The sequence below is a fragment of the Uranotaenia lowii genome, chromosome 1, assembly GCF_029784155.1.
Source record: "Uranotaenia lowii strain MFRU-FL chromosome 1, ASM2978415v1, whole genome shotgun sequence".
Lineage (NCBI taxonomy): Eukaryota > Metazoa > Arthropoda > Insecta > Diptera > Culicidae > Uranotaenia > Uranotaenia lowii.
The window spans coordinates 74,617,740-74,639,498 of record NC_073691.1 but is presented as its reverse complement, the minus strand read 5'-3'; the positions used below and the strand labels follow the sequence as shown (position 1 = coordinate 74,639,498).

The 21,759-nt window shown below is 39.5% G+C and overlaps 1 protein-coding gene across 10 annotated transcripts in view; it reads right to left on the bottom strand.

Moving 5' to 3' along the window:
- The window catches only part of LOC129739173 (disintegrin and metalloproteinase domain-containing protein unc-71), a 1,315,240-nt gene that overhangs the window by 425,654 nt on the left and 867,827 nt on the right, over positions 1-21,759 (bottom strand). For all 10 annotated transcript variants that reach the window (XM_055730592.1, XM_055730589.1, XM_055730594.1 and 7 more), the window contains one exon: positions 21,360-21,429. In XM_055730592.1, coding sequence (XP_055586567.1) covers positions 21,360-21,429 — 70 coding nt within the window. The remainder of the gene's footprint in view (positions 1-21,359; positions 21,430-21,759) is intronic.

Below are 21,759 nucleotides of genomic sequence, written 5' to 3'. Positions count from 1 at the left end.
CTGGCATCAAGATCAGTCTCCGCGATTAGGTTCTGGGATGAGGAGTCAAAATCAGATCCAGAAGTCTAGAGTCCAGGATGAGGAAACGAACTCAAAATTCGGGGTTGACATAATTTATAAGTAATCAGAATTAGGATCCGGAATCAAAATTTGGGATCAAGATTATGATCAGAATTTGTGATCATCATCAGGGATAAGGGTCCAGATCCAATCGAAAACGAGGATCAGAAATTAGAATCCGATATCAGTCTCTGATATCCGGATACTGGAATCAGAATCAGTGATTAAATTTCAGGGTCAGGTTTAGATCAAAAATATAAGATATGGAATCGAATTAGGAACAGAGTTTGAGATCAGGTACCAGGGTCAAAATCTAATATTAGGGGATTTTTTAACTAACGGGTTTGTGCAAATATTCACCGAAATTTCAAATTTGGTTTATTTTTACGACTTTGTTGAACGCACTCGGACTGACAAACCGCGTGGCAAATGTAAACAATAACAGAGAGTAGCAAGTGAGAGAGAACGTCAGTTCGTTATTATTTCAGAATCGACGAAGAGTGAATTCGTAGTGTTCAGTGGAGTTATTGCCAGTTGAACAGATTGAAAATCATTAGTGAAGTATTGTCAATATGGCCGATGGAGATTCCAAGCATATATCAATCACTATTGTAACCTGATCCCTAAACATGGCTTATCGAGAATAATTGTGATTGTATAATCAGTTTTTCGATACAAATAGTACTCTGTTGTATTTGATATCACAACGGACTTAAATCCACATTTGTTTGCCAAAATGTGCGATATTTGATTTTTAAGTTTTGTTTTGGCTTCTACATGAAAAATCGTAAAAACTGTTTGAAAGTTCCATGTGCTTCATCAAATTTTCTTCAAAAAATGAAGTTTCAAAGCTTATTTGATGTTGCTGCTTCTATAAGTTTTGCTAAAAAAAACTCTGTAAAAAGCAAGGAAAAACAGGGTTCATTGCTTGCTTTGATAAGTACTCCGTCGCTGATAGAAGCAGTCGTCACCAAAATTGTAAGTTTTCGAAACAAAAATTCGTTTAGGATCCGAAATCAGAATCGAGATCATGATCTAGGATTAGAATCATTACCAGAGTATAAATCTTATTTAGTAATCAGAATCTCGGATCAAGATTTTCGTTATGTTTAAGTCAATGTGTAAAATCAAGATTGGCTTGGGAAGAAGAAGTAAAATTTTTCTTCTTCTTTGCCAGGTTAGCTCAGTTGAACCCTGCAAAGTGCTTTCAATAAAGCAGCAATTTATAACATTTTTGTGTTCATTTTTGTAATTTGTGTTGTTAAATTTGGCACTGTTTCATAGTTGTTTACTTTTTTCGTTGGCGATAACAAGGTGGGCTTCTTTTTCTGTTCTGTTTACCCAATGGGCTGCACTGAGAGCAAACTGTAACAACTTTAGGTTTGACGACATTTATTTGAAACACATTATTCATTCCGAATTGATTTTCACTTAATGTAAACCAAGTATAATTTGAACTGTTACAAGTGTCAGAATTGCGTTTGGAATCAGAATCAGGTACTCGAATAGGATCCGGTAACGCATCAGTATCAAGATAAGGGTCCTTAATCATATCTTGACCTTCTTTATATTTGAAACTGTTTTTGTAGTAAAAGTAATTTGACAAACCTTCATGATTGAGTTTCTTATAGAATGATTAAATAATAATAAACACAACAAACTTTAGCCTTTATCCTCTAACGCGTAAAACAATGTAGGAGCTCACATTTTTTTTTCTGTGCTGTGGATTTCCTACGGATTGCTGTGTATGCCATCTGTGTCAAAGCTATCAATTTATGAAATTAATTTTCCAGTATACAATCAATGCACTCTGGCGTAGCCCGCAGGGTATTTCATCACAGAAAAAAAAAAACGCAAGCAAAACTGGCAGCATAAAACATCACTGCATCTGTTAATAATGAGAAAATCCAGCTGGCTGAGAGACTCAGAGAGTTGGAATTTCAAAAAAAAAAAAGGATCACATCCTCTTCCGAACTAAACCATAACGACGGAAGCGCTTATCCTGTATTTGAACGAAACTACCGCCATCGACATGTTTGCTTGCATCAACCACCCGCGACACGATGCCACAGAACCACCACAAATGCTTTTCCAGCTTTTCCAAGGATTGGGATAGCTCACACTAAACACACTTACGCACGTTCTCGGGAAAATGCAGCGCAACCCTCAATCGTCACATACTAACTCACACATTTGCTGATGGTGAACCATAAATTTTCAATTTGGTAGAATAAAGAAATTTAATTAAAAGCTTTAAGTTTCCGCTGCTTCTTGTTTTTCTCTGAACCATACGCGTGTGGGATCCAAATCCACCCCCCTTAGTTGTGTTGTGTTGTTGAAGAGTGGACCCGTCGTCGTCAATGAAAGCGGAAACGTTGGAAAATGTATGACCTAGTTAACGATGAACCACACACACATACATTGTACATCTTGTTGTGGAGGGACCTTTTCAGGGTTGGGTTTCTTTTGTACTGTTGTGGTGAGGGGAGCTCAAAATGTGCATGAGCTTTTGTTTTCCGATACAACGGTATTATTTGAAGCACCATTCACAAGACTACTGCATTAAGTGAATTAATTTATTAAGCTTTGGAAATGTGTTTTTGGACTAATTATTACCGAATTTTCAACAGCTCAACAGAACCTGGAATTCTCAATCGTCATTTCTGATTGCCTGGGGCAGCTCCAAAAACTTCCGGATCGATCCGACTGGATCTCGCCACGTCCGCACCTTACTTCCGGAAAAACGGGACTCGCAATACCAAAATGGCGAAAATTGATTCAAAAAATGCGATCGGCTCTTGAGCAGCGGATCATCTCCCAAAACGACCCGCTAAGGGTGGCTTTCTTTCTGCACTTTCAATTCCTAACGTCGCGTCTGATGGGTGAATACCAGGGCCGCAATTTCGTACATGCTCTTACAACCGGCTTTGCGCGGCTTGGAATGTTCTTTCGCGCTCTACTTCCTTCTCCAAGAACAATGCTAACCTTAACTTGTCGGTGCTGGGTCGGTCGATTGCTGATACGTGTCGCCCTCAAATAGTTGTCTAAGAGCTTTTCACCAAGCCAATCCGAGATATCCTTCTTAATCGATGGCTGCGGCTCCGGGACACCAAGTGATTGCCGGCACTTTTTATTCGCAATTTAAAGCGCGTTGGCGAATTTTACCACCTAGGGGAGATGAGGGCATAACGAGCACTCCTTTTTTCTACATAAGTACGTATTTTCTTAAACAAATTTTCATGAGGATTTGTTTCGTTTTACCTCTAGTATTAATTTTTAACCGAAAAAGAAATATCCTTTTCATCTTTACAGAAATATTAAATAATAACCAGCAAGGTTCTCAAGTGACGAAAATATTATAATTTTGAGCACCACCAAATAAGCTTTTATGACCTTTAAATCATCTTGATCTGAAATGTACGTACTGCAACATGATCTACACTTTGTTTCTCAATTTTCAACATCATAAAATTTTTGATTTTTCACATTAATCAATTTTAAAACGCTTTTTTACTTCAATTTGTTCACTAGAGGCGAACAGAGCACTATCAATGAAGGCATAATGGGCATTTTCTGCCGGGGAATCTAGCAGCGAATTCGACTCGATGAAGTCAACTGAATAATAGAGCCACAGCTTGGCTTGTTTTGTCTGTCTATTTGGCCTATTGGTAAGGTGTCGGAGAGGTTATCAGTAGACTCGAGTTCGATTCCTGTTCGAGGGGATTTTTTTGCACATTCATGATTGATTTTTTTTATTGTTACATTATACGGCTAATAGCATCAAAGCATCATCCGTCAAACAAAACACCAGAAACATAATGTATGAGCATGTGTTAATTCTTTGAATTCTACAAACAGACCTAGATTATTTTGTTATTGCTTTGTTTGATAAATCTACGCCTCACCGTTTAGTGCAATCATGATCATGAATGATAAATGAAAAAAAAATCACCTCGATCAGGATTCGAACTCGAGCCTACTGATTACCTCTCCGACATCTTACCAATATGCCAAATCGTCAGACGATACAAATCAAGTTGTAGCTCTATTACTCAGTTGACTTCATCGAGTCGAATTTTCTGCTAGAATTCCCGGCAGAAAACGCTCAATTATGCCTTCATTAATGGTGCTCATACTGCCTCGGGGGGTTTCTCATTATGCCTCTACAGTGACTGGTTTTCAGCTTTCGGCAAAATTTTTTAAAATGCTTTTTTAAACGTTTTTATCTACTTTTCCAAGTTTCATCCAATTAGGCCACAGACTATTTGAGTGTCTGAACACGAAACAATGATGTAATTCACATATTACAGCTGTTCTCTATGGTTAAGTAAGCGTTTTCCTTAAGGTGACCATTATGCCCCCATCTCCCCTAAACGTTTTCTTTCTCTGATTGTTTTCGTGCGTTGATGATTGTAGTTGTTTCGTCGCTCTTTGTTTGTGTTTTGCAACCATGTGTGCGTCTGACAGCTACACTCTAAATACTAAACACTCATTCTTAGGTAAGTTTTTGACAAGGCATTTTTGTATACATAAGAGGTGTAACCGTATATCAAATTCCCGATTCAGCCATTTTGGGCTATTTTGGGCTTTGCAACTGCGGAACTCATGGAGTTTGTTTACCAATATCGTAACATTGGTCGTTATGCTAAAAACTAGTGATTAAAATGCAAATAGCTCAAAAAATAGTTGGAAATAAAAGTGACCCGGAAGCAACAAATTATATTCTCAACATAAATTATCATACGAATGCTTCTCAGGGGACTCACTTGAAGCCATTTTCGGAGATTTTGAATTTAAATAATATTTTCCACACCAAATACCTGGATTTATCGTTTCCCGAAAGTTCGCTCCCTTTCAATTTAAATGCGAAACCACCACCATCACCGTTTCGCTGGAATGGGTTTCCCAACACCAAGAATCGAGAAAGAGAGAAAAAAAAACACCCAAATGCAACACACATCTGAGCCCTCCTAGCCTGGCCACACCACGTGGCTGCGCTCCAGCCATTGGTTTTTATTATTATATTCCATTGGTTGCGGTTTTTCCTCACTTTATTTTAATTTTTTCAACTATCCACCGGAAAAGAACCGAAAGAACCAGCCAGCCAGCTATCCTCTTCACTTCATGGGGTTTTCCCCTGCGAAAAGCGCAATGTCATTTATTTGGAAATGGAATCGATTGTTGTAGGCGAAATAGAGTTGAATGTAAAAGAGCCAAAAAGAGGAAAAAAATAGAAACGAATAAAAAAATATAAAGGAAAACAAATGACCGAGCTTCGTCGTCATCGTGTGTCCTTCCTGATGATTCCGGTCCCGGTGAAAAACCACACCGGGATAAATGAACGCGGCGGGAAAACAAATAGAAACCAAATTTTGATTGTTGTTTGTTTATTTGTGTGCGAGAGCGCTCCATAAATTGAAGTGGAAAATCTCAATTATGCCGGGAATGATGATGGAACGGCTCTTCTGGCTATCTCGTTCAATTTTCGGGAAATTGTGATGCAAATATGTCGGTAAACAAAAACACAATACCCAGATCGGATTGACCGCCCATCGGTAGAGCAAATAAATATTTTCCACGGAAACGCAGGTCCCGGGATAAGACTGTCTCACTTTAAAAGGTACACAGAAAAAATTTTTGACTATTACGTGTCACTGAAAACTGTAACCTTTAAATTAAATCACCTGTAATTAACAAAACCTGTAATTTTAAATTGTTTTCCTTGAAAGTCAACGAAGATTAATTTATTATTACAGCAAATTTCCTGTCAAAAAGTTGTACACTAAAAATTAAATGTCACGTAATCATGTTTTCGACCTGTAAAATTACGGTAAATGTCCTGCTCCTTTTTGTTACAGGACATTTGCATAATTTAACAGGAAATGATTTTTACTGGGTAGGAAAAAAAATGTTTCGGTTTCCGTTTCGTAAGTTTAAAATGTTATTAATACCCTCCACAAGATATTGAAATTTGTGGTGGGGAATATGCGGTGAAATTCACTTCAATACAGTTAAAATTTTAAAACAACGGCGGTGATGAGGGTTGAGGAGATTTATAATATATATATAGTTGCTGCACATTAAAATGTGTTTATATTGAGATTTTAAACTAAGCTCTGTTCAGAGCGTCGATGTGGTCTAGTGGATAGGCTGGCGCGAGTCTGGTAACCCAGGCGTGCTGGGTTCGATTCCCGGTATCGGCAAGAAAAACTTTTGGGTTCGAATCCCATAAGTTGCCGACAGGTAAGATGTGTTTCATTGTATAAATAATTACATATTTCAGAGGAAATGCATCAGGGGTTAATCTGAAGAGACTATTGCAAGCGGAGTGGATTGCCAATCATTGTAGGTCTCTGAAGGTTGGATGCCTTCTCTCGACGAACCATCGGCCGTGGAAGCCCTAGAAGAAATTCGAAGGCCAAGCCACACAGACATAGGCTGGACCTTGCTACCGTTGGGGGAACCATACATACATACATACATACATTTTAAACTAAGCTCTGTTCAATATCTTAAAAAGAACAGCTTATTGTACCGCATTTTAATTTTTCACAAAATTTGATATAAGAAAATCCCCAACAATAGCAGCTGCAATCTCCACGAAAACACTAATCATATCGTCACGGAATTGTTGCTACCAGGGGACCCTCTTTTGACTTTCCATGCAGGTGGAGTGAAAGTCACAACAAACAATCAGTAGAAACAGCCTTAAAAATCTGCGCTGCCAAAACCAATCCGTCTTTTTCTACCGGAAGGCCAAATGAAATCTAACAATCCGCCAGCAGCCTAAAAAAATCTGCGCTTCCTAAGCCAATCCGTTTTTTCAACGGAAGGCGAAATCAAAACAAACAATCAACAGCATCAGACTTTAAAATCTGCGCTTACTAAGCCAATATGGCTTTTTCCACCAGAAGGCCAATCACGAACAACAAACAATCAGCAGCAGCCTTAGAAATCTGGGCATCCTAAGCCAACCTGTCTCTATCCACCAAAGACCAAATATGAAAAACAACAGCAGAAGCTGCATTGAAAATCTGCGCTTCCTAAGCCAATCCGTCTTTCTAAACCGAAAGGCCTAATCAACACAAAAAAAAACCACAGCCACAGTCTTAGAAATCTGCACTCCATAAGCCAATCCGGGTTTTTCACCGAAAGTCAAATCGATCAATCAGCAGCAGCCTTAAAAATCTGCGTTTTCTAAGCCAATCCGCCTTTCTCCATTGGAAAGCCAAATCAAAACAAACAATCACCAGCAGGAGCCTTAAAAATTAGCGCCTGTTAAGCCATTCCGTCTTTCTCAGCCGAAAGGCCAAATCAAATCAAACAATCCACAACAGCAGCCTTAAAATTCTGCGCTTCATAAGCCAATCAATTTTTTCACCGTAGGCTAAGTCAAAACAAACAATCAACAGCAACAGCCTGAAAAATATTCGCTTCGTAAGCCAATCCGTTTTTATCCACCGGAAGGCAAAATCAAATCAAACAATCCTCAGCAACAGCCTTAAGAATCTGCGCATTCTAAGCCAATCTGTATGTTTCACCGGAAGGCCTAATAAAAAACAATCAGCAACAGCACCCTTAAAATCTGCGCTATCTAAGCCAATCCGGCTTCTTACACCGGTAGGCCAGATAACAAACAACAAACAATCAGCAGCAGCCTTAAAATCTGCGCATCCTAAGCCAGTCTGCCTTTATCCATCGGAAGGCCAAATAAAAAAAACAATCAGCAGCAGCAGTATTAAAAATACGCGCTACTTCTGCCAATTCGTCTTTTTGCATCGGAAGGCAAAATCAAAATAAACAATCCACAGCAGCAGTCTAAAAAATCTGCGCTTCTTAAGCCAATCCGTCTTTCTCCATCGGAAGGCCAAATTAACACAACAATCCACAACAGCACCTTGAAAATCTGCGCTCCTAAAGCCAATTCGGCCTTTGCACCGGAAGTCAAATCGATCAAACAGCAGCTGCCTGAAAAATCTGCGCTTCCTAAGCCAATCTGATTTTCATCACCGGAAGGCCAAATCAAAACAATCAGTTTCATTATTTTGAAACACGCATGTTTTGCGGTTTTTTTCTTGATAAATTCACCTAAAAGAGAGCTTTTTTTTTGTTTTAGTTTTTATTAGCTTATAACAATATAATGTTCTGATTAAAGATGTAGATCATTCAATTTAAAAAAAACGTTTGTTCAAGGTCTGTCTTTTGAAACAACATATTTTTAAGACATTTTTTAACTAACCTCTATAAACGAAAAATTCGTTTAACTTTTTTCGAAACGAGTTTTGAGGCCTACTTTGTATGGGAGAGCTGTGACAATTGTAGAACTGCACAACTTCATTCAAAATGCCAAGTCTCTATTTGGAAGTTTGATGGTATATTTGCATACTCAATATCTCTAAAAATTGCAAACATTTGAAACCAAAAACATTTGCATTTGAACGAGTAACTTTCCGACTTTCATGAGCAATTAAATTCATTTGTATGTACAATTGAACCCCGCTTTTCCGGGCTTCCGCTTAATCCGAGCCTCCATTTCCATACAAGATCCATGTATTCAACGCCCGAATGATATGCAAAACCAACAGGTATGCAATGCTATACGATTTCTCTATGTATCGTATGACCAATATCTATTTGCTTAGTGTTAGTGAATCTTGTTTTTAAGCATTTTATCCTCCTCAGATTTAAGATTTTTTTTGCCTTGAAAGCCTTGGAGGTGAAAGCTCAAATCAGAGAAAAAAACTCAAATCCGAGCTTAAAACTGCATCCTCGTGGCAAAACAAGAGCAAAAGAGAGAATGTGTGTGTGAATCTGGGGTGCCTGGTGGTTTCGTCAAAAATCAGGACAATTCGAAAATTTTTGAAAAATCAGGACGGTCTCTCGAAAATCAGGACAAATTCTGATAAATCAGGACACCTGGCACCTCTGGTGTGAATAAAATACGGAAAATTGCCGTTCAGAGGTGCCAGGTGTTCTGATTTATTAGGATTTGTCCTGATGTTTGATAGACCGTCCTGATTTTACAAAAATGCTTAAATTGTCCTGATTTTTGAAAATGGTCTGTAAAATGTCCTGATTTGTCCTGATTTTCAAAAAATATCTAAAATATAAAAGAATTTATAGTCAAATGTAGTAACATCAAACGAATCTGTGATAAAATAGTTCAACCGATAATAAACTTTGGTTCAGAAGATATTAAAATGTTGTTTTTTTTTTATATAAACTGCAGGCCAACCAAGGTTCTTCTTGCTTCATTGCATAATTAAAGGCATTTCAGCATCAGTTCTTCGCCTTTGTTTATGCAATTTTAGCGGAGCTGCATCTTATTTCCAACAATTCTGTGGTGTCCTAAGAAATCCTTATTTTTTTCATCGCGGTGTCCTGATTTTTTACAAAACCACCCCTGCTGCCAATCTACCATCTATTATAGAGTATTTCCTGAGACAGATTGTGGTAGGGTAGCTTTTTGATTTTGTTTTGAAACATGTAAACGCCAACTGGCCGTCATTTTGATTTTTAATGATAAGCACATATTCTCTAATTTTAAGAAGGTGCTAGCGATAGATACGTATCACGCATGCAATGAACGGTCGGCGATAACACAGATAGTAGCCGGCAATTTCAAGCCAACTTCCCAGTGGACAGTCCCATCCAGCTACGATCGAAAGATAAAACTTATCGATTTACAAAAAGACTTAAACGCCAAATCAGTCATGCAAAAGGTTGAAAGAACTTTCTAAATGCATATTTACATATATAGTTCAGCATTTTCTTCTTCTATCTTTAAATTGACTACCGAATCTACAAGCGTTTTAGGCAATATTCTTAAAATTGTAATTTTAAAGATGATTCAAAACTGTGATTTTCTCGGAACATATCAAATGGCTCATACGACCTAATCAAAACCAACTCTAGATGTGATAAGTTTAATTCTGCATACTTCTCAACGTTATTGGCATCCCTGCATCTGTTGTCTTCGAACAAAAACGAAAACAAAAAGTTTGGCGGAATTCAAGGTGCAGAATTCGATTCACTGGAGTATTTTGCTTTTCAGACAGGTGAGACTAACTAAAAATTACCTAATTCTATTTTCAACATGCTAAAGAAGGTTTTGCACTTTCAGAACCCCATTTAAGTATATGCCGAAAGATGGTTCTGTTAAAAAAATCTCAGCCAATCCCAGGATCCCAGCATTACTAAGAACTTATTCAATGGAATTCAAACAACAGGAATTCATCTCTTCTACTCGGATTATTTTTACCGACGACGTTTTTCTCTCACGTTACCAGTAGACCTGAGCCAGTAGCTACGGAATCTTCTTCGAAATATGACATCGAAACTCAAACTGCTCGCAATAACGAGCCATCAAAAATCAGTCATTCGATTGGAATGCAAACTTCACCTCAGGTTGGCGATTTCCCAGTTGCTTGTAGTACCTCAAAAATGAAATCCCCCGAAGACGTGCTCCCATTCCCAAAAGCTTCACCCAGAAAAACAACAAGGAGAGGACGAAAGCTTTTGATTGTCCCAATATTTAAAAAAAAGTCAAATATATTTTTTCTAGTCTTAAATAGCTTCAAGCTACCTTGTCCTAGATATTTTGTTGAAGGATTAAGTGAACTTGTCAGTTAAGAGTAAAGTGTACCTAAGAAAAGAAGATATTCGTCTGGAAACTCCATCAGAAAATCAATGCTACGGCATTTCTGAGTTAATCTTTCAAAGCTAGATTAAAGCAAATAATTGAATTGTAAATACAGTTAAAATTTAAAACAACTGTTATCTACTAGAATTTATATTGATCTCGACATAATTGCAGAAAACACTTCAAAGAAAGACATTATGGAGGATTATTTCGATATTGTCTCCTGCTTCGAGAAATTGCATCTTCGAGTGCGACTCTCCTAGATGCAATTTTCTCGGAGCCAAACTAAGTAAAAACCAATCCAAGGAAAAAAACCGAGCAGCAAATCTTTCACCTGAGTTTCTGAACTTCCGAAACAGAAGCCGACAGACCCACCGACCACCCTCGGGGCATGCCAAGAAAATGCTTCCCAAATCGGGGCGGAGAAATGGCACCCGAAAAAGTTTGTCGGTAGGAATGCGAAATTTATGTCCCCTACCTGGACGACAAATATCTCTAATGCACAGACAACTGACAACCGAGAACTTATGTCGGAAAAAGTGAGACACTCCAATGCAATAGTACAGGGGGATGCTGGATTTGTTTTCTTGTTTTTTTTTTGCATTTCTTAGCTGGCTTCATGGTTCGGCAAAGGGAAAAACAACGTATTGCTCTAGGCATCTTCTGCCGGTGAACTGGACCGTGAAAAAGTTGTAATTCCCAAGAAATGTGTTGTTTTCCAGCTTCAACAGGCAGGGAAATATGCATGAAAAGTTTTTTTTCCTGTCCTCGTATGATTCCCGGGAACTGTTTTTCAATTCAAGATTGAATCTGACACTAATGTGCTGTTTGTTTTGGCTATGGAAAAATAAAAAAATAAACTGAAATTATTCGGTCAAATAGTAGGTATCACCCTACTCAGAGTCCTGTTAAATTTACAAAAAGTATAACGTTCGAATACATCCAATTAGTCAAACTATTCGTAAAATCATCAAATTACTGATAGGATCGAGGCTCGTATCTGTTACGGTTGGAATTCAACCCCCTCCTGAACGATTCAAATGTTCTGCATAATGCATCAACTTGCAAAACCTGCATTTAAAATTAACTAATCCAGCTCGCCCGAGAGCATCTCACTACGGTACCGAGAATTGAATTCATATTGCAAATTTCGCTTCGAGCAGATAACGAAATTATCAAAAATTACCATCCATTCAAGGCACGAAACCGTCTCGAACATTTTGCACGTTTGCCATTCGGACCAGCCAGCAGCCACAGCTCGCAAATTGTCGGTCAAAGTAAAAAAGGGGGCAGGTTGAGAAAGATTACAGAGGAAAACCTCTCGCTTTCCTAACAAATATTCCACATTCATATATTTGCTGACGACGACTCTAGGACGAGAACGACGTGCAATTCTCAGGTCCCTCGGCAGTCATAATGTTGCACTCTAAAACCATTTTGTTGCAATCGTCGAAATTTCATCGTCGGCGGCGCGAAAGCCCGCCATTCTGGCCGGGCATTGGTGGTGTTTTGGAGTTCAAAATATTATTTTCCACACCATCATCAGCCGTCTTTCCACTGCAACGAAATAACACGGTTTGGATTCTGAGCCTGGAACTGGATTGACTGTAACAACTGCAACGGTATGGTTGGCGTCTGCCGAAAAATATGTTATCCGAAACATAGATAAAAGCGAACTGCATTTTTTTAGTGAAACTATTGAGTTAATTTCTTTTTGTGTGTCCTTTTTTTTTTTTAAATATAATAATTTATTTTATTAAATATTCGCTTAGAAGCATTAATATCAAATAGTGGATCTCGTTAAAGGACATCTGTTTTGCATTGAGGCCCTCGTAGTATTAAGCTTAGAGAAAAAAAAGTCAATTCGCTATTGTTCTTGATTCGACGAAGAGTGAATTCGTAGTGTTCACTGGAATAGTTGCCAGTTGAACAGATTGGAAATCATTAGGGAAGTGTTGCCAATATAACGGATGGATAATTGTAACCTAACCTTTTTACATGACTTGACGATAATAAATGTGATTATATTATCAGTTTCCGATACACATAAAGTCTGCTTCATTTAATATTGGATTCTTTTGCTCATAGTGGCGCTCCTAGTGGACGAATTTGGAAACTTTTTTCACCCACGTGTCGGGAAATTCATTACCCTTCACCATGTATTTATGTCATAACACCAAACGATAGCATTTTGTAAACAACCGCCATGGAAGCCGAACGGAGAGATCAAATTGTGCACAGTTTTCTTGAAAATCCATTGTTGTCGCAGCTTAAAATGCCCAGAAATACCGTATGGCGTGTTATCAGGCAGTACAAGGAAACATTGACGACGGCTCGGAAGCCGCATTCGAAGCGTCGGAGTGGAACTGTCGACCGGAAACTGCGTGGGAAAGTCATCAAGGCCGTCAAGAGGAATCCCAATCTTTCAGACCGCGATTTGGCCAATAAGTTCCAGGCCGCTCACAGTACGGTGCGACGAATTCGTCTCCGGGAAGGAATAAGGTCATTCCGAGCCAGCAAACAGCCAAATCGGACGCTGAAGCAGAACAATGTGGCCAGAATCCGTGCTCGAAAGCTGTACGACCAAGTGCTGACCAAGTTCGACGGATGTATTCTGATGGACGATGAGACCTACGTGAAGGCGGACTTTGGGCAAATCCCAGGTCAAAAATTTTATTTGGCGACGGCTCGGGGGGACGTACCTGCAAAATTTAAGTTCGTGTTTGCGGATAAATTCGCCCGCAAGTACATGATTTGGCAGGGGATATGCAGTTGTGGACAGAAAACCAAAGTCTTTCTCACTGACAAGACAATGACATCAGAAGTCTACAAAAAAAGAGTGCCTACAGAAACGGATTCTGCCGTTTATTCGTGCCCACGACCGTCCAGTAATGTTTTGGCCGGACCTCGCAAGCTGCCATTACAGCAAAACGGTTATGGAATGGTACGCAACGAACGGGGTCAGCGTAATACCGAAGGACCTCAACCCCCCAAACTGCCCCCAGTTCCGGCCGATAGAGAAATACTGGGCAATCACGAAATGGAGGCTTAAGGCAAAGGGAAAACTTGTTAGGAACATGACTCAAAAGAAGAACTGGTGGAATCAAATCGCCAAAACGGTGGACGAAAAGGGTGTGCGCCGCCTAATGTGCCGTATTACGGGAAAAGTACGAGAATTTCTTCGAAACAGCAATGAATAATTTTTTTTAATTTTTTTTTATGAAAGAGTAAAGAAAATGCTACATTTGTATGAAAAACAAATTATGAATTCGTTAATAAATGACTGAACTACACGCAATTGTTTGTGTTCCAATATAAAATGAAGCAGACTTTAGTACTCTGTTTCATTTGACATCCCCAGTGGTTGGCTGGTTTTGACTGTTTATTGTTTTCTGCTATCTCTTTGCTGATTTTTGGATTGCTATGTCGAACCCGAAGTTCGAAGGGTGCATCGAAGTAGGTGGAGCTGGTGAGCAACCAGCTGTTGGTGGTCAACCAACCCTCAGAGGCCAACAGCTACATCAGGTCGAGGCTGTTTTGGCGCTATCTCAGACGGCAGCCGGGTTCCCGAAAGATCTGTTGTACGACGGTCAAGCGGAGATCTTCGGAGCCTGGCAGATGCGCCTTGAGAGACATCTGGCCAAGCGGAAGTTTCTGGTCCGGATTCCGACGGAGGAGGTTGACTCGCTGGCGTTGGAGAACATCGAGGAGGAAGCCGCAAGAAGTGTAAGGTTCTGGAAGCGGATGGAACATCGAGGAGGAAGCCGTCAGAACTGTGAAGTTCCGGAAGCGGATAGAATGGGAGGTTGCTGCAATGGACGAGCTTGTGATGGTCACCAACAACGATGTCTTGAACAAATTTGTTGGGGTTAATTTTTAAAGAGACCATGGACATCCTTTGCGACTGTTACCTTGAAAAGGGTACAAATGCAATCATAGCAATGCGAGGGTGACTGAACAATCTCCCTATCAAGAGGTTCGCCTCACTGTCGTCACTCTTTTATGTGTACGACCTCATCATACTGGACATGAACCGGATAAGAGCAAACCTGAGCAGAGGCGAGACTGGTCAGTCGCCAGAGGAGCTGAATTCAAGGTTGATCGTCGACATCAAGCAGATTCTTGGCTCCTCCAAAACCCCAGCATTACACCAAGCCAACATCGAGGTGAGCCAGCTGTAGCAAACCACTTTTTGCGGACCGCACCGAAGAGAGGAGACATTCGGCGTTTCGGGTGTGGCGAGAAGGCTCACTTCAAGTCGTGCTGTTTCAAGCTGAACGCGGCCAAGAAGAACGGGTCCAGACGTGACAAAGGAAGCGCTCACGCAATGTTGGCCCGCGTGAAGCGGAAGCAAGCAGAAGAGGCGTGCGTTCTGGTGTTTAGCACTCTGGGTCTCCTGAGTGCAGCTGCCCAAAGCAAAGCAGCGACTAGATCTGTGCGGCGCTGGGAGTTACGGTTACTGGCGTGGCAGCCCCGCAGTCGAGCGGAATCTCGAAGGCGAGGCGAAATTTTGAAGTTGTCTCCTCCGAAGGTTGGCGAAACCCGGGAGAAGACCATCGGTCAGGCGAAGGTTGCCACCAAGGCCGCTACGAATGGTGAAAGGCGTGTTTGCTCCGTGGTGGATTCCGGAGCGGCTCATCACATGATCTGCGGCGAGAGATTGGTGAGAGACAACTCGACGGTAGACAAACCAATCGACCTGTCCACAGCCAAGAAGGCAACGGGGCTGTCCAGCCTGTGCATGCAGGCAAGTACTCATGTTCACCTTTTTATCCGACGAGTTATTGCCCTTCGCTTTGCAGACCTTACTTTGACCCGTCTGTGAGACAAGATGTTCTATGCATGGAAACGTCGGGAGTAAACATCACCATCTCTACTGGGTTAACTACACCGGGACGCAACGAATCAGGCTTTTGGGAGTCCCCTGAACCCATCGACTAAGTCGCGCTGATTCCAGCCACCGTCAGCAGTCGTCCCGACCCTGAGATCGATTGTGGTGACAGGGTTCTCCAGCCTGCCTCCGCAGGCAAGTACACAGTTCCGATTAGTTTTCCGCTTGGTGATGGAATTTTACCTTCCAGCGAACAACTTCCCAGTATGCCTTCTGGACGGCGTGACTATATTAGCATTTTCTACCAAAACGTCGGTGGCATTACTCTTGCGTTAATGAGTATTTGCTAGCCACTTCCTGCTGCTGCTATGATGTTATTGCCCCAACCGAAACAATGCTGAACGCCAGGACCTTTACCAGTCATGTTTTTAGTTCTGACTATGTCGTGTTTCGTTGCGATCGTGGCCCCAGTAACAGTCTGAAGTCAACCGGAGGCGGAGTTTTACTGGCCATCAAATGAACTCTGCAAGCTGTGTCTATCGACGACAATTCCTGGGATGATCTGGAAATTGTATGGGTCCGCATCGATCTAGGTAACCGGAAGCTCTTTGGAAGACGACATAGACGAATATCAAATGGTGTCCCTCTTAAGGTGGATTTTTATATCCTGACCCAGCTCGTTCCTCATTTTCGGCAATTTCCGAAATTATTTTTGACGTCTTAAGCACAGCCACTCTCCATCAGATCAATAGCGTTGAGAATGAAAACGGACCTATGCTTGATCTATGTTTCGTGAATGAAGAAATTAGAATGCCGACAATTGAATTAGCTCCTGTGCCTTTGGTCAAATTGGTTCGTCATCATCCAGCTTGAAGTTTGAAATTTCCGGCTTGGATATTTCTTCTATAAAATCAGCTGCATTCTTTCTCGATTATAAAAACGCAGACTTTCAAGGTATCTCTGATGTGTTAGACTCTGTAGACTGGGAATCCGAGCTTGCACTTTCTTATCCCAATGCCGCAGCTGAAACTTTTTCACATGTCATCAATTACATTATTGATCGTCATGTTCCGAAACGTTTGGTGAATGAAAATTCAAGAGCTCCCTGGATCACCAAAGAATTACGCCAGATGAAAACTTTAAAATGCAAAGCTTTCCGCTATTATAATAGACACACACATCACAAGACGCTAAAGACCAGCCGATGCTATAGGAACTTTCTGACGCGACTGCAACGTAACTTCAAGAAACGTCCCAAATCGTTTTGAAACATATCAAGGATCAGCGGAGTGAGACCAACTTATATGTTCCTGGATGGCGAGACGGCTTGTTCGGACCTCGATATTTGTATCTGCTCGCTAACAAATTTTCTAGTGTTTTCACTAGTCAACCAATCTCTGCAGATCAAATAGTAAACGCTGTAAGAAATGTCCCTTCCTTGCTCTCGTTCCCTACACAGTTCAGCCCTTTTCACAGTATGTTTAATGGAAAATTTTCCAATGTTGAATTCTTCTGTTATTGTACAAGTATGTGTATTTGTTCACAGCTTCCGGTCAAAATAACACAAGAAACTTCCAGACAATCAATTCGAAACATTCCAATTCTTTAGAAGCCTCCAAATTTTGCTATTTGATGGGATTTTTTTATTTCAAGTAGAAGCGCTGCCCCAGAATATTCAATGCAAAGTGAGTTGGTCCAGAAGAAATGTGGTGAAAAGAGTTTTAAAAACATGTTGAAACATTTTAATAAACAAACCTCCTTTTCGAAATTTCTAAGGAATTTTCAACTTTCTGTTCATTTCCGGAGAGATAAACGTGAGAAACTAAAAAATGTGCTAAATTATATTCACAAAATGGAACTTGATGTTTTGCTATCCTTAAACTGAGTTTTGCGTTAAATTTCTTGACCGTGCAGCTACACGAAAAATTTCGCCTCACCCCATTTCTCGTTCGTAAAATTTTGTAAACAGGACGCGCGAACTGTCACCACAAAAGGGAGAATACGTCATCGTGAATTGACCCATTGTTCTAGAATCGACGAAGAGTGAATTCGTAGTGTTCACTGGAATTGTGGCCAGTTGAACAGATTGGAAATCACTAAGGAAGTGTTGCCAATACGAGGGATGGATAATGGTAACCTAACCTTTTTACATAACTTGACGAGAATAAATGTGATAAATGAATCCCAATTGAGGAAGTTTGAAATTAAAAACATTTAGTTCAAAGTTATTACTAGATAAAGACCCATTTATATGAAAAAAATCTCATTTTATCAATAACTGAAAAAACGCGACACAGCCATGGTGAAACCCATTGGAAATGGTTAAAGGATGAAATTCCAGCCGGACTTGTTCCTTAACACGTTCGTCGCCCAAAAAAAATCTCAGAGCATGAAAGTAAAGCGAGAGAGCTTCAGATTAACAACGCGTGGCAGAACTGAGCGGCAACCTTGCTTAAGAGAGCCGTCACCCATATATGGGTGACGTGGCGACGAACGTGTTAAAACCTTCTAGAACTGTTTTTATTTGAATTCTCCCGGTTTTCATTGCGGGAATTTCATCATGGCGGGGGAATCGAAATAAAAACAGTTCTATCAGGTTTCAAGCAATGAGTCTTACTGGAATTTCATCTTCAACCATTCCCCACCGATTCCACTATGTCACAAAACTTAGTTTCGTCGCATTGTTGAGTTATTTATGAAATAAGATTTTTCACGTTCATTTCCACGTGAAGTGTAAATGAGCTTTAAGATCAGGGATGTCAGATCGTTTTGTCAAAAATCAGGACAACATGAAGGAAAATCAGAACTTTTCAGGAAACCACAAATTCTGCTCTAATTGCAAAAATAAAGGTTTACAGATACTATAGATTTATGCACTGAGGCAGAATCTTGGCTGCCCTGCAGTTTCTTCGAAAAAACACCATTTCTTTTTTTTTTCGGGGACTTTCATCCGGTTGGATGATTCATCCCGCCCTAAAACACCATTTCAATATCGTCCGAACCGAACAGATTTGTTCAATATTTTGATAATGTTACTATAAATAAATTCAATAACAATTTAGATATTATTTGAAAATCAGGACAATTCAGTACCTTTAAAGAGCTTTTTTCGAAAGTCAAGACAAATCAGGACAATATAAAAAAGGATGGTCTTTCGAAAATCAGGACAAATCATGATTTATCAGGACACCTGGCACCTCTGGCTGTAAACGCCTTTATTTACGAACAGCAGTAAGCAGTTTCTAGCTGGCCTGCAGTTCATATAAAAAAACACCATTCAAATATCATTTAAACCGAAAATTACCATCTTTTAAATGGGCTGAACTTTATTTTTATAGATTTATTCGATTTTCTCAAAGTACAACTTTAGATTCGATCATATTTAAGATGTTTTTATGAAAATCAGGAAAATTCGAGACATTTTAGAGACCAATTTTCAAAAATCATGACAAAGGAAGAGCTTTTGAAAAATCAGGACGGTCTGTAGCAAATTAGGACAAATCCTGATAAATCAAGACACCTGGTACCTCTGCTTTAGATATAAATACCTCGTCGAGCTACTTTTGAAGTAGAATATTGCAGATCACGTATACTAGAGCTAGGATCAATTTTAGCCTGCGGTGCATTGCATTCCACAGATTTTGAATTTCCACTTAAAATTTGAGGTTCTCCAGTATCCATTTTTTAGATCGGTTTTGGATCTTCTTAGAGGTCGGAAAAACTTTAGTTTTTGTGTTATTTTTAGCCGATTACAAAATTTGTAGTGACATGATTACCTGAATAGAATCATTATCTTGTTTTCGTCGGCTCGGCTAGTCCCGTAAAGCTAACTTTTTATCTATTTTTTAAACTGTGCCAAAGTTTCGATGCTGAGAAAAATTTATCCGAAAATCTCCAGACAAACGGATTTTTTTCCGAGAAAAACTTTTCACAGTAAGTTAATCACTTCAACTTATCGTCGTGCAACAAGAATCAATTCGAAAATTAAAAAAAAAAACCAGATAGAATCAATATCGATTACAAGGATTAATACGGATTGAAACGTTGGATACATAAAATAATCGTTTTTGCTTTAAAAAAAATCAAGCTGAAATTTCCTGAAGAAAAAAGTTTCTTCATTTTGTAAATATTTATTGGAAGGAAAAATTTCTACATACACTAAATGAAGATATTTGATTTTAATAATTTGAAAATCACTATTAATTAGGCACTGTTTATTGTAGAGCTAATAAACTAATCTCAGGGTTGATAATAGTGATGTATGGACAGTTTTTTGGCGGACTGTAGCTTGACCAAAATAAAATAAAATCTGTCGCTGGAAATATAAAAAGTCATCAGGTGTTTCTGGCTGTGAAGCAATACCATCCTAGAATCAACAGGATCCAAACTCATTATTGTCATAAATAGGCCCATTAGCTGTTCTACTTACATATCTGAGGAGAAGGAATGCGAAGGGCGTCCATTCAGTATTCTGACACCCAACTTCATGAACAGATTAAAATATGACATTCCTGACTGGGCAAGTTGCTTGCCAACAAACCTTGCCAGCTTCTTTTTGCAGCTCAACAAACTATCCAGAAATCGTTCAACCTTAAAGCGATCTAAATTGTGCCACGAAAATTTAAGGCTGTTGAAAATTGAAATAAGAGAAAAAAATCAGACGCCGCCGCCGGGGTGAAGAAATATGTTTCTTCGAAAACTACTGACGGTGACTTTTGTTCGAGTGGATTCTCTGAAATTTATGGGTTAAAACTTTTTTTTTCCACCGAGCAAGTTCGGTGCAACCGGGGGGGAAAGGTTACAAAAAAATTGATAAAGTGCCAAAACGCGAGCGTGCTTGCATTTGATTGATTTTTTTTATTCGCTGATTTTATTTGCATTTGGGGCAGCTGAAACGAGGGTCCATGAAGTTGAGTGAACTGGTTTGAGTTAAACTAGCTTTAATCTAAAGCTAGAAATTCATATCACATATCGTAGTTTGAAGAATAGATTCAAACAGATTTTCTAAACATTCATTGGATAATTTTATAGTCTAATCAAAGGCGTTAAAGGTACTGAGTTCCGTATAGATTTTTATGAATTAATCGTAGTCTAAATTAAGGCGCTTTTTTTTCGTTGAGTAATTAATCATTTCTAACTTAAAACTTAGGGAAACTGAAATGGTAATACTGAACCAACATTTAATTCAACTTAATGTTCAATGATGCTATGTCAATTTTCTTCTACAAACAAGTTTTGATCGATTTGATCTTTCATCGAACAATTTGTCCTGTTTCGATTAACCGTACATAATGCAAATCTGTTTAAAAGGCGCAAAATGGTTTATTTGTCAACGAGTTCCCCGTTTGTGTGCATGACTCGTCGGGTTTGCGTGCTTATGCGTAGTTCTCAAACGGAACCGAGCCAGTTTGTATTTCAATTTGGTGCCACACGCGTACGAAAAAGTTCACCTCGCCTTCGTACCCGGAGCTTAAAAAGAATGAAAATAAAATGGTGGGAAGGGGGTCACATATAATATTTTCCTTTTCCATCGCCTCATTTGTCCTCGCACGATTCCTTCGCCAAACACCCAATTTAGATATGATTTATGGGGTAGGTGTTTGGTGTTTGGGAAATTGGCTGGAACACGGAAAGCAATTTGTTCTCTTTGGAACAGCAGCGATGAGCCAGGTCGGTTGGCGGAAATGGTTCGGGAAATGATGCTTATTTTTCATCATTTCCTAAGGTTTTTTTTCCAACAGGAGGACGTTTTTCTCTATTCACTGCTGCGGCGACAAATGATGGTTGGGTACATACAATGTGTGAATTTTCCATGTTTGTACTTACTCGATGTGAATCCTGCGCGAACCCGCTCTGGAGATAGTGTTTTTGTATAATATTAGGAGCTAGTAATTGTCTGGAAAGATAGAGAAGGGAAAAAATGGTTTATTAGGCGAAGCTCGATTGATTCTCACTGTGATGTTATTATTTTAACGATAATGGGTTTTCAAGGCAGTTCAGTTAAAATAGTTTTCTTGCCAAAATTTCCTTCATATTAAAAAATATCAATTGTTTAGTGGTTGTAATTGAAACATTTTATCACTCGATCGAACTAATTAACATCTTTATTTGGGAATTATCCGAGTAAAAGTTTGTAGATTGTGAAACTCTAATATCTTTGCATTGATTTCACCTATTGATTTTCAAGTTTTCGCAATCAAGACTCCTCATTTTACACTCGCGTATG